Source organism: Aptenodytes patagonicus, chromosome 4 (genome assembly GCF_965638725.1).
Source record: "Aptenodytes patagonicus chromosome 4, bAptPat1.pri.cur, whole genome shotgun sequence".
Classification (NCBI taxonomy): domain Eukaryota; kingdom Metazoa; phylum Chordata; class Aves; order Sphenisciformes; family Spheniscidae; genus Aptenodytes; species Aptenodytes patagonicus.
The window spans coordinates 63,623,501-63,636,402 of record NC_134952.1 but is presented as its reverse complement, the minus strand read 5'-3'; the positions used below and the strand labels follow the sequence as shown (position 1 = coordinate 63,636,402).

The window sequence follows — 12,902 nt, the reverse complement described above, 5'->3', positions numbered from 1 at the left end:
CTGCTGGCATTAGCAGCTGTGCAGCTCTTGTTTTATGACCCACATACTTATCCTGGAGGGGTTAATATTACTTACTCTAGCCATAATTCACGCAGACAGCTGGGAGACCTCTTGCTGCTCGGTGAAGATGACTAGGCCGTTAGCCATTAGCAGAGGGAAATAATAGCCTGCACTGATGAAATCTCCATCAAGGTTAGGCTTATTTTATTTGAAACCCCAGCTATCATTTGTGTAACAAATGAGCCCCATTTAATTTGTTACATGCTTTCAAAGCAGGCAAAATTGAAGAGCCAGGTTTTCAGAAATGCCCAGCAGATTACAATTGAGACTGGATTTTTTTTTTTAATTGTTATTATTTTTCTGGAGGAATTTAGCTATGTTCAGCTTTGGGAACCTTCCACCAGTCTGCGGAAAGACTAGGGGGATCTGCCAAATTACTCTGGATCTAAACTTTTGAAGCCTGAGTGGGAATCCACTGGGATCTTGGGATATATATGTGGCCCAACATCTATAGAAAGCTGCTACAAAACGTCAAGACTTTCCAGGAGTGACTTTTGAGGGGAAAGCCCTACCAGGCTTGCCTAGGGGCTTGTGTTGGAGTTTGCCTTCAGTAGGATCCTTACAGCAAACACAGTTTTAAATTACTTATGAAATAACCGATAGCCACTTGGTTTCCCTGCCCAAGCAAGAGGCTTGGAAATCATTACTGCGCTTAGACATGGAGACTGATTTATCCGTAAATCAGGCACTGGTTTCTCACATTCCTGCCATGGACAGGACACTTCCCTGCCCAAAGCTTGCAGATTTGCTGCAGCACCTCTCTAAAGCTGAAAAAGGAGCCTTCCTCCTCTAAGCCAAGGCAGCTCCTCTTCTTGCTGCTGTGGGGGCAGCTAGAGGAAGCAGTAAGCTGCCCATGCCATGAGGACAGGGGGTGGTCGCACCCTGCAGCTCAGCTCTCCTGTGTCCGCACCACTCGGGTCCTCTTGGCCACACATCCCACAGCATCTGCAGCTGCAGCACAGCTTACAAAATGGGTAGAAATGCTTCTTTGCAGCCAGGGTTCATACCTGATCAGCGTGTCTTCGTTCTTAATCTGCTTTGTCTCCCAAAAATCCCATCTTCTGTCACCTGCTGGTTCCAAGCTGCTCAGGAAGAAGGGTGACGGGTCCCCTGGAGGGATTTCAGCCAAGCCAGAGAGGATGGTAGGGAAATGCTGTGCTTGCTTTCATGTCTCTGTAGTGAAGTAAGGATTATTACTTGCTTCTTTTCTTTCTCCTGCTGTGCTCAGACCGTACATTGGGTGTTTGCCTGCTTGCATCATGGTATTAGGTTTTACAACCCTCTATTAGCTTCCATTAGAGTTATTGTGCTTGATGGAAGATCAGAACAAATGTCTGCTTCTGCAATTCATTGGCCTCCTGACATTTACTTTAACTTTATTGTTGGTGCCTACCATGCCCTCGTAACGTAGCAGGAGAATAAATTTGCCAGTGCGATTGAATTATGCACTGCTACCTGGGTTATTTCTAGAGTCAAGCAGTAAAAGGAAGCAAAAAGGTCAGCTTTGGATACATTGCGTTGTCCTGATCATGAGGTCATACATTCAGTCTCAGCCTGTTTGTTTTACCTCTTGCTTTCATCAGTACTGTCCTTGGCACAGTGTGTGGCTTGCCTGAAAATATCTTTTCCTCACCACAGCTTTGAGTTGTGCGTGCTTCCTGGGAGGAGAGGCATCACTACGCTCAGCTTCAAGCCTCTGAAAGAGAGGAGGCCTTTTTTGTAGCAGAATAGAAAGCGTTGTGTCCTTCATGAATGCATGAAAAGCCTCAAACTGTAAATCTAAAGCACATGCCACCCACGTTCGTATTGTCCTCCTGAACAGCCAAGATGATATAGTCACAAAGAGCAGATAAACCTTAGGGTTCAAAGTACCTTCATCAGGTCTTGTAGATCTGCTTGGATGTGTCTGGCAGAGGGAGTGGGGTTTTGTGGAGGACATCACCACATCATCGTGTCCAGGCCCGAGGGTGAAGTTTCAGTCCTGATGACACCACAATGAAATCCTCCATCCAGGTTGCTTTTGACAGTCTGTTTTCAGAGCGCCATCACGTACTGGATGGAGCAGGTGTTATGGTTGGCGGATTATTAAAAAGATATTAAATGCAATTTAAGTTGTTTGAATACCATAGTTTCAAAACCACTTTTTCAGTGTTCTCCAGCTCTACTGTACTGTATGGAGAGCAGCGATCCAACTGTTGGTGTTTATAACTAGTTAGTTATATCCTTAGGTATCATCTGATAAAAGAAAAAAGCTAAGTTGAATGGAATGGGATGTTTGTCTTCCAAAAAAAAGGAGGATGTGAAGGGATTTGATGCAGTCATTCTTTAAAGTTCTGGGTGCCAACAGAAGAGGTCAAAGTTCAGCCCCTATGCTGATGCGTGGCTTTCTTCATCTGCTTAGGAGAGCAGGCAGCTTTAAGAATAGGATCTGGTTTCTATGGCTTAACAAGGAAGAAATAATTCAATTTTTGAATATATGTTATCATTGCTCTAATGGGAAGAACAACACATTATGTCCTCTATTTATCTTATCTATATCATCATATGCTTTAATTCTCTGAAGATAGGCATATGAACATCTTCAGTTAGATTTCATTAAATCAGATGGGCTGTTGCTGTCAAATTGGTGGAAGTAAGTTATTCATTTATAACTCAGCTAATTGATTTACAGAGAGGTAGAAGCTGAGCCTGCAATCTTTCCCTAGAATCTTGCTTTTATAGTAAGCACCAGAAATCGAGGGAACAAGAGAAATACCTGATTTCTAACTGTTGGAAGCTAAGACAATTGGAAATTTCACATGAAGAACCCAGCAGAGTTGGTCATTGAGCCCGACAGAGGAGTGGGAGCTTCATTTAAATGTCATCCTATGTAATTTCTCCTTATCACTGGCATATTCCCCATAGATTCCCCCCATTCCAGATCACAGAGTAAAAAAAGACCAGCAACCTGCAATAGTATTTTCATAGTGGGCTGCTCATAGAAAGGAGATGCGACCAGCTGCCCTGTCCCCAATCCCCATGGCATAGAAGAGGAAAGGGGCACCAGATAGGGAGAGCAAAACAGAGCAAGAAAGTGGGAAAAGCCACAGGGGGAAAGAGAGAGTTTCCCAAATAATTACACAGTGAATTTCACTGCAGGTGATTCCTGAGTTTTATGACTCAGCTAGACAATAGAAGTCTTTTAATAGAAGATTCAGCCAAATGGCCTACTTGGTTTTCCCTTCCAGCAGGCCTCTGCTTGAAGCCTTAAGCCTTTTGCTCCTGAGTTAGTATGCCTTTATGTGCTGAGAATCACTAACCTCATTACAGATGTAGTGGCTAGTGTGGTAAGGAGCACATCTCCTGCATGCAAATGCTAAGTGGTAAATTAGCACCTGGTTATTAAATCCACATGACGGGAATTGTGAACTTTTTTCTCTTGTTCATCTGGGTTATGTCATCTATTTTTGGTCCTTTTACAAGGAACTTTTTTGCACAGGAGTTGTAACAAAAATCATCTCTTCACTATCAAATAATCTTCTGGAATCAGAAACTGCTCTTTCTTGACAGGAGAGTCTATTTACATGGTTTGTTTTTTTTCAAGTGGCATAGATAAGGCAATGGGACAAGCTAGCTGACGCCCTCCCTAGCATGGGCACCCCATGAAAAGCAATGCCATCTACGGTTGCATCTGCTGCAGTGCAAAGAAGCAGCTGTCCCTCAGTTCCAGCAGTGCCCTGTGAGAAGATCAGAAATTGGTGTGTTGAAGCCAGCATGGTGACCGTAGCTGGAAAAATCACTTGCATTTAAACCATACTCAAATGTTGTACATGATCAAACCATGAAGACCCTTGCCGTAGTTTTCCTTCTTGGGAACTTCTTCTCTTCCTCTCTTCTTTTCTCCTCCTCTTCTTCTTCTCTCCTCTTCTTCTTCTTGCAGGGAGTTGACTCGCTTAACACTGTGGGGCTGGAAGGGACTGGAGTAACATCATACTAACAGCCAGGGACAACCTTTTCCTCTGCTTTCTCAATTGCAGATGAAGTCAGGGGAGATGGCTGCCAACATTGCCCGGGAGCTTGCGGAGCACACAAAAAACCACTTGTACGCTGGTGACATCACATACTCTGTGTCCGCCATGGTCCAGCTGGTGAACTTGCTTGACGTGCAGCTCCGAAACCTGACTCCAGGCGGAAAGGACAGTGCTGCACGCAGCTTAAATAAGGTAAAAACAAAGGGGCTTGGGAAGGGACAGGAGGCTGAAGAAGGGTTTGGCTCTCTCTGGAGAGCTATTATAAATGTCTTTCTGAATGACTGCCATTTTAGGGCAGTGATTCTTTCACAGTAGACAAGAGTACCTGGCAGTTTTTCGTTTACAGTGTATTTTATTCTGCTGAGAAACGAAACAGTTGTAAATGCCAAGTGTACTATTGGTGCTGGGAAATGTATACCCTTAGATGTGTAGATATATGAAGTCCAGGTACTTCATTGTGGTCTCAGCTCTCATAGCTCAGTATGAGAATAACTCAAGTGATGCCATGGAAATTCTTTTGGACTTGTGCCAGTGTGAATAAGACCAGAATTTTGTCCAGCGTTTCCAGTGCTGAATCTGTCTGTGAAATGCCATGTAATATGATGCAGAAAATCTGAATATTTAAAGCCCCAAGAGGCAGAGAAAGTCTGGATTTTGATTTTTTCATCTTGTAACATTACAAGGTGCTGATGTGAAGATCAAATGAACACTTTTATGCATGAATATAAACAAATAAAAGCAGACAGAAACATTTATTTACACTGGAGATACATTTACCAAAGGCACATAAGGTACCATCATATTTACACTTAAGGTCTTCAGGATGGTTTAGTATTAGAGGGCCTTTTTAGTGATGACCTGTGACTTAGCCCAGAAGCACCTTACTGAATGATGGCAGTGTGGTTTCTGTGCCCCCTGTTTGAGAAGAATTATTAGTCCTTTTGTCATTTCCAGAATTAAGTGGAATTACTATATACTAAAGGTGCTAGAAGTTGCCAGTTGTGGGAGGAAATACGGGCTGTGGAGTCTGTAAGAATACATTTAAAGTTGAGGGTTTCCTTGGTCCAAGGCCCTCTTCATCACTGAATCTCATGTAAACACACAGGATAGGACTTACATAGGATTCAGATGGTGAATTGTGTGGGCCTGGTCATCAGAACAAAGAGCAGCTGAACCCTGTGGCTACAAGCACATGGTTATATTGGCCACCCAGTTAAAATAAGACACAGAAGTTTGTTCTCAGCTGCGTAGCTGGCTCTGACAGCCCTGGCATCCATGTAAGTGAGAATAGAACTTGGTCCCAAGGTTATACAGGGAATAAATGATCGCAGCTAAGCCTGAAATTTCTTGTGTGTCTTCTGAAGAGAAATACTTTTCAGAGAAGTAACATTGTCTTTTTTCTTGTAAGTTATTATTGTAGACTTACGCTGTTTTAAATGCAAAGGGCTTCTGGATTGTTTAAGATTACAGCCACATGGGAATTGAAGTCCTGCATCTCATGTGCTTTGCATGTGCTGTGAATTGGGTTATCCTGATGCTTTTAATTAATTAGTGCTTCCAGCTATTTTATAACAATGTAGGTAATAATTGTATTAACTGTTACATCAACATAACATTATTTGTTATAATCATACCATGGTTCTTTGTTTGAAATGATGGTGATGTCTGACAATATCAGGTAAAACCAGCAATTAATGTCACCTACTAACGGGTTTCATGGTTGTAGCCTGCTTGCTCTTCTGAATACGCCCTAGCCACACCCAACATTTTGTCACTTCAGCTTTGTAAGCACATATTTTTCATCTTTTTATATCCCACCTTCCAGTATTTGTTTCAATTACATGAAATGGGGTTGTATCATGGGGGCAGGTGTGAGTTACCAAAGGGAGGGGAAGACTGGGCAAGGCAGAGCTTCCTCGGCTTGGCTGTCACTCCTGGGGTCCCCCTTTCAGGTTTGCCCCCCCCCCCCCCCCCCCCCCCCCCCCCCGCCCTGCCATCAGCTTTGCACAAGCAGCTCATACAAATCAATTGCACTCCACATTAAAATTCTGGACCGCGTGGAGTCCTGCAAAACAGCGATGCGAGTCAGTGATCCAAATGACAGGCTCGGTAATTTACTTGCTCTCATTCCCCACTTAATTCTTTAGAAGAGCAACTGCTCTGTGTTCATTTAAGAATGCATGAATTCAACTTGGAAGTAGTATTGGGCAAACAAAAGGCAGCAGAGTTACTGCTCCATTTTCCCCTTCACTGATCAAGAGTATTTAAAAAAAAAAAGGAAAAAAGTCATTTGCAAAGAGTTTTGTTTAGTGCTGTTTAGTCAGAAAGAAGAAATAAAGTAAGCACTAGACATTAAATATTCTTTTAATCATTAAAGGAAATGTGCTGGGGATCTGAAAGTAATCACCTGTGCTGTTTTGTACTTTTTTTTTTTTACAAGCTGATGTACAATGAATTGAAATAAACTGCCATAATCAGAATTTTTAAAAGCCATCATCTTTCAGGAGCCACTTTCCTGTCACTAAAAGCTTTATGCTTTCCACTGGATCAGGCTTAATTAAGGTAATAATTGTTCTGTTGCAGACTGGCAAGACCCCCGAGTGGATAGCTCTGTAATTTTCGGCAAGGCTTTCTTTGATGTCCATTTGTTTCTGTAAAGTCTTCGTACTGGCCAAGTTTACCCAGAGGAAGATTTCTACTGTTACAAATTGATGAATTAGAAATTGAAATTGGGCATTGCGTGATACCTGGGTGTATTTTGTTTATTTCAGAGCCTGAAAACGCTCGGGGACAAATTTGGCTCTCAGCTGTACTAACAGGATTGCACTGCTGTGAGTTGAGAGCACAAGTTACCCCAAATCTTTATTGATGTGCAATTTCCAACACAGGCATATCAGCAAAACCAAACCCAGCCAAGCTGAGCAGCCTGATTTTGCGAGGTTTAGTTGCACCGATGCAGAGCTCACCAATTCTAGCTCACTGCTGCAGACTGCCTACAAAGTCCTGGGGAGGTAAATAAGTGCCTGTTTGAATTTCGTGACACACTAAAGTGCAGTTACCAGGCAGGAGGCATGCAAGTGCATATCAAAGTACAGTCCTAAACATGGCTCCTATGGAAAAGGTGGGAATCTTTGTGGAAAAGCTATTCAACATATAAAGCACTTAGGCCCAGGAATTACAAAGGAAAGCACAACTCAGTATGAGAGGACTGAAAAATGCATTCCTGGAGAAGCAGTTTAATGCAAAGGGGAGAGAATGGCCTCAACTGGAAATATTACATCTGATTCCCATTTCATTGTTATGTCCTCTTCAGTGGCCCTTTACACTATCAGGAGCCCTGGGCAATGCTCTCTTCTTCAGTGCAATGTGTTATCACACTCGACATGTGCCTGAGCTGGCTTTAAGCAAGCTCACAGCAGTGAAGCTGGAGCGCTACAGGTTTTGCCTTGAGCCAGAGACCTGAGCAGGTGTATCAGGATGGGTCCGTACAGGTCCATCCTGTATCAGCATGCAGTCCTGCATACATCTTGCTCCCTAGAATTGGTCCTGTTCATCCAAAGCTTGGTTATACCTCAATGTGCCATCAACGCTGTCTGACTGCAGAGCCCATGCTTCTCTTACATAAATAACCATCAGCCCCATCCTTTCCAGCCTTGTTTGATGTGCAAATACCATGTGTGATCTCCAAGCTGTAAGGAAAACATCATCTCTTGAGCATCTCTACTTGACTTCAGTGTCTCCTACCATCTAACAGCTGCTCTTGCAAAGTTGCCAGTCTGTGCTTTAGTTCACTGAAAAAGGACTAACCCATATTTCTGGAGCCAGTCCTTCCAGCCTTCCACTGCTGCCTAACTCGCATGATTCCTTTGGTTTGGTTGGTTTTCAGGAGCTGTTTAAGAGAGAAATGAGGGTGTTTTCATAGGCGTTTTCTTCAATTTTTTTTTCCCTTGTTCTGTCACTAACTTGTTTTTTCTATTCCGTCTTTAATCTGCTGTCTTTATGGACTCAGCTTCAGAAAAGGGAGCGCTCTTGCAGGGCCTATGTCCAGGTATTTCTTGTGTTTTTAATACACGTGTTCAGTTGTTTGACTGAATGACTGTGAAGTGGGTCTTGTCTCTGTGAATAATATGATTATTACCATCTTCGTGGCAGCAAGTTCTAAGGTTAAGGTTACAGGATAATAATTTCATTCTTCATCTGCCCCCACCTGCCCAGTTGCTCTCAGACTTGGCAAACAATTGGGGCAAAATCTCTGAACCAGAAAGTGGGAAAAACCACAGGAGAGATCTGACAAGACTCATCCAGCTATCAGAATAAGCAGGACGGTATGGATGCATGCAAGTAAAGAATGCAGAACTCCTGCTCATGGAGGTGTCTCCAGACCAGCTGGGTTTCACTCACGGCATGTCACTCATATAATTGCCTCCTGCATTTCCTTAGTTTTCTTTCTTCCCCTCTTACACTTGCAAATTTAGAAACAATTTGAAATGGCAACAATTGGCATGAGGGGGGAGGTAGGTTCATAATGAAATGCAGAGTGTCCTTGCAGAAGAATGTAGGAAAGAAGACAGTGCTGCAAACTAAATATAGGATTAGGAACATAACGTCCCATAAAGTTCACCTAGCTGTGGCCTGAATGTTTAGGCTTACATTGTGTTTTATGTGAACAAAGTCAAGCCTCAGCATTTTGGAAAGACCTGCTTGTAGGCTTTTCAAGAGTGGGGCCTCGGGTTATGTTATTTATCCTGTCACCTTGCCTTATAGCATTTGCTCCAATGACTTTTATATAAACCTATTTGTATACTATGGGTGAGTTAATGCTGCTTTAAGAAATGTGAACGTTTTACCTTCTAATTTCTGTCTTGTGCTTATGAACATTGATGTTGTACTTATGGGTGGTTGATCATTATTTGTATGTGTATGTATAACATGCAGAGGTGTAAAAATGAACCCCATGTTTCTGGAGAGGGCTGTCTATACCTGAATTTTCCTGCAAAATTCAGCTTCCTACAGTGGGTATTGACTTTATTTTCTGAGCGCATATTTCATTTAGCGTGTGGGATTAGATGGTTTAGATCTAGGACATTAAAAATAAAACAGTACCGCTCTGTGCTGGTAGGCTGTCTGTCTTCCCTTTGGATATGATCATGAGAAAAAGTCACCTTTTCCCTTCCATAATCATTAACAGATAAAGATGAGTTATGGAGTTCCGTATCCCTTGTCTGGAGTCACTTCTCTTAAGATCCCAGAGAAAGTAACTAGCATTTGAAGCAATTTAGGTTTACAGTGCAGTGCTCACTCCTGAGCTAGCTATCTTAGAGTCATAGAATCATATATTAGTTTGGGTTGGAAGGGACCTCTAAAGGTCATCTAGTCCAACCCCCCTGCCATGGGCAGGGACATCTTCAACTAGATCAGATTGCTCAGAGCCCCGTCCAACCTGACCTTGAATGTTTCCAGGGATGGGGCATCCACCACCTCTCTGGGCAACCTGTCCCAGTGTTTCACCACCCTTAGCGTAAAAAATTTCTTCCTTAGATCTGGTCTGAATCTACCCCCCTTTAGTTTAAAGCCATTCCCCCTTGTCCTGTCGCAACAGGCCCTGCTAAAAAGTTTGCTGCCATCTTTTTTATAAGCCCCCTTTAGGTACTGATAGGCTGCAATAAGGTCTCCCCGGAGCCTTCTCTTCTCTAGGCTGAACAACCCCAACTCTCAGCCTTTCCTCATAGGAGAGGTGTTCCATCCCCCTGGTCATTTTTGTGCCCCTCTTCTGGACCCGCTCCAACAGGTCCGTGTCTTTCCTGTGCTGAGGACTCCAGAGCTGGACGCAGTACTCCAGGTGGGGTCTCACCAGAGCAGAGTAGAGGGGCAGAATCCCCTCCCTCGACCTGCTGGCCACGCTTCTTTGGATGCAGCCCAGGATACGATTGGCCTTCTGGGCTGCAAGTGCACATTGCTGGCTCACGTCCAGCTTTTCATCCACCAGTACCCCCAAGTCCTTCTCGGCAGAGCTGCTCTCAATCCCTTCATCCCCCAGCCTGGATTGATACCGAGGGTTGCCCCGACCCAGGTGCAGGACCTTGCACTTGGCCTTGTTAAACCTCATGAGGTTCACACAGGCCCAATTCTGGAGCTTGTCCAGGTCCCTCTGGATGGCATCCTGTCCCTCTGGCATGTCGACCACACCACTCAGCTTGGTGTCATGTGCAAACTTGCTGAGGGTGCACTCGATCCCACTATGTCATTGATGAAGATATTAAACAGTACTGGTCCCAATATGGACCCCTGCGGGATGCCACTCGTCACCAATCTCCATCTGGACATTGAGCCATTGACCACTACCCTATGGATGTGACCATCTAACCAATTCCTCACCCTTTACCGGGCAGTCCACCCATCAAATCTGTACCTCTCCAGTTTAGAGAGAAGGATGTTGTGGGGGACAGTGTCAAAGGCCTTACAGAGGTCCAGATAGACGACATCTGTAGCCCTTCCCATGTCCCCACTGATGTAGTCACTCCATCATAGAAGGCCACTAGGTTAGTCAGGCAGGACTTGCCCTTTGTGAAGCCATGCTGGCTGTCTCGAATCACCTCCCTGTCCTCCATGTGCCTTAGCATAGCTTCCAGGAGGATCTGTTCCATGATCTTCCCAGGCACAGGGGTGAGACTGACTGGCCTGTAGTTCCCCGGGTCTTCCTTATTTCCCTTTCTAAAAATGGGGGTTATGTTTCCCCTTTTTTAATCAGTGAGAACTTCACTGGACTGCCACGACTTCTCAAATATGATGGATAGTGGCTTAGCAACTTCATCCGCCAGTTCCTTCAGGACCCATGGATGGATCTCATTGGGTCCCATGGACTTGTGCACCTTCAGGTGCCTTAGATGGTCTCAAACCTGATGTTCTCCCACAGTGGGCTGCTCTTCATTCTCCCAGTCCCCACCTTTGCCTTCTGCGGCTTGGGCGGTGAGGCTCGAGCACTTGCCAGTGAAGACCGAGGCAAAAAAGTTATTGAGTACCTCCGCCTTCTCCATATCCCGGGTAACCAGGTCTCCCATTTTGTTCCAGAGAGGGCCCACATTTTCCCTCATCTTCCTTTTATCCCCAAATATTTTCTTGTTGCCCTTGATGTCCCTGGCCAGATTTAATTCTATCAGGGCTTTAGCTTTCCTAACCTGGTCCCTGGCTGCTCGGACAATTTCTCTGTATTCCTCCCAGGCTACCTGCCCGTGCTTCCACCCTCTGTAGGCTTCCTTTTTGTGTTTGAGTTTGTCCAGGAGCTCCTTGTTCATCCACGCAGGCCTCCTGGCGTTTTTGCCTGACTTCCTCTTTTGCTGGGATGCATCGCGTCTGAGCTTGAAGGAGGTGATCCTTGAATATTACCCAGCTTTCTTGGGCCCCCCTTCCCTCCAGGGCTTTGTCCCATGGCACTCTGCCAAGCAGAGCCCTGAAGAGGCCAAAGTCTGCTCTCCTGAAGTCCAGGGTAGTGAGCTTGCTGTGTGCCCTCCTCAGTGCCCTAAGAATCTTGAACTCCACTGTTTCGTGGTCGCTGCAGCCCAGGCTGCCCTTGAGCTTCACATTCCCCACCAGCCCCTCCTTGTTGGTGAGAACAAGGTTCAGCATAACACCTCTCCTCGTTGGCTCCTCTACCACTTGGAGAAGGAAGTTATCATCGATGCATTCCAGGAATCTCTTGGATTGCTTATGCCCTGCCATGTTGTCCCTCCAACAGATGTTGGGGTGGTTGATGTCCCCCATGAGGACCAGGGCTTGTGAGCATGAGGCTGCTCCTATCTGTCTATAGAGGGCCTCATCCGCTCGGTCTTCCTGGTCGGGTGGCCTGTAGCAGACCCCCACCGTGATGTCACCCGTCCCTGTCTGCCCTTTAATTCTGACCCATAAGCTCTCGGTCGGCTCCTCATCCATCCCCAGGCAGAGCTCCATGCTCTCCAGCTGGTCATTGACATAGAGGGCGACACCCCCTCCTCGTCTCCCCTGCCTGTCCTTCCTAAAGAGCCTGTATCCCTCCATCTCAACACTCCAATCATAGGAGCCATCCCACCACGCCTTCGTGATGCCAATAAGGTCGTAGCCCTGCAGGCGTGCACACTCCTCTTGTTTATTCCCCATGCTACGTGTGTTTGTATAAAGGCATTTAAGTTGGGCCCCCGATGAAGCTGTCTTACTGGCTGGAGTTCCTTTGTGGTGCTCTTCAGGTGCTCTCCTGCTGACCTGTCTTCCTTCTCCAGGCTCTGGGCATCTATTGCTGGCCCTGGCATCAAACTGGTAGGAGTGGAATGGATTGAGGTTCCCCTCCCCCGGCATCTCTAGTCATCATCTTGTCTACTGGTACCACTGGAAACGTGGTGAGGCTGGTTTGACCATGGACCACACAATCCTGTTGGGGACCTTGGGTGCTACCTGACCCATAGTTGTCCTTTCCACTAGCTGCATAGGTGTACTCTACAGAGTCGATGCATGCTCCTGGTCTTTTTGTCTTCTTTTAAATGGTAGTGAATAGTGAGTTTAATATACTCTACAGGAAGCTTGGCATTGATAGAATAAAGCCTGAATATTCTGCACAAACTTCATCTTACCCTTAATTTCAAGGACTTCTTCCCTTTCACTTGGAAAGGCTACTTGTGTGTTTAAACATTAATCATGCACCTACCTCTTTAGTAGATGAAAACTGATGAAAGCTCATTGCCTGAGCTGTTTAGTATAAATATGGACAAAGCCGGTAAATATATTGAAGAGGACAGTCCTGTAATGGAGGGCTTGAAGAATGAATTAGATGACCTAATTGAACCTTTCCAGCTCTGCTTTGTATTA

General features: G+C 45.1%; 1 protein-coding gene across 5 annotated transcripts in view; it reads left to right on the top strand.

Moving 5' to 3' along the window:
• ADGRL3 (adhesion G protein-coupled receptor L3) overlaps positions 1 to 12,902 on the top strand; it is a 512,006-nt gene that overhangs the window by 414,989 nt on the left and 84,115 nt on the right. For 4 of the 5 annotated variants that reach the window (XM_076336963.1, XM_076336964.1, XM_076336962.1 and 1 more), the window contains 2 exons: positions 4,077 to 4,262; positions 8,080 to 8,118. In XM_076336963.1, coding sequence (XP_076193078.1) covers positions 4,077 to 4,262; positions 8,080 to 8,118 — 225 coding nt within the window. The remainder of the gene's footprint in view (positions 1 to 4,076; positions 4,263 to 8,079; positions 8,119 to 12,902) is intronic. The other variant, XM_076336965.1, reaches the window with a different exon arrangement.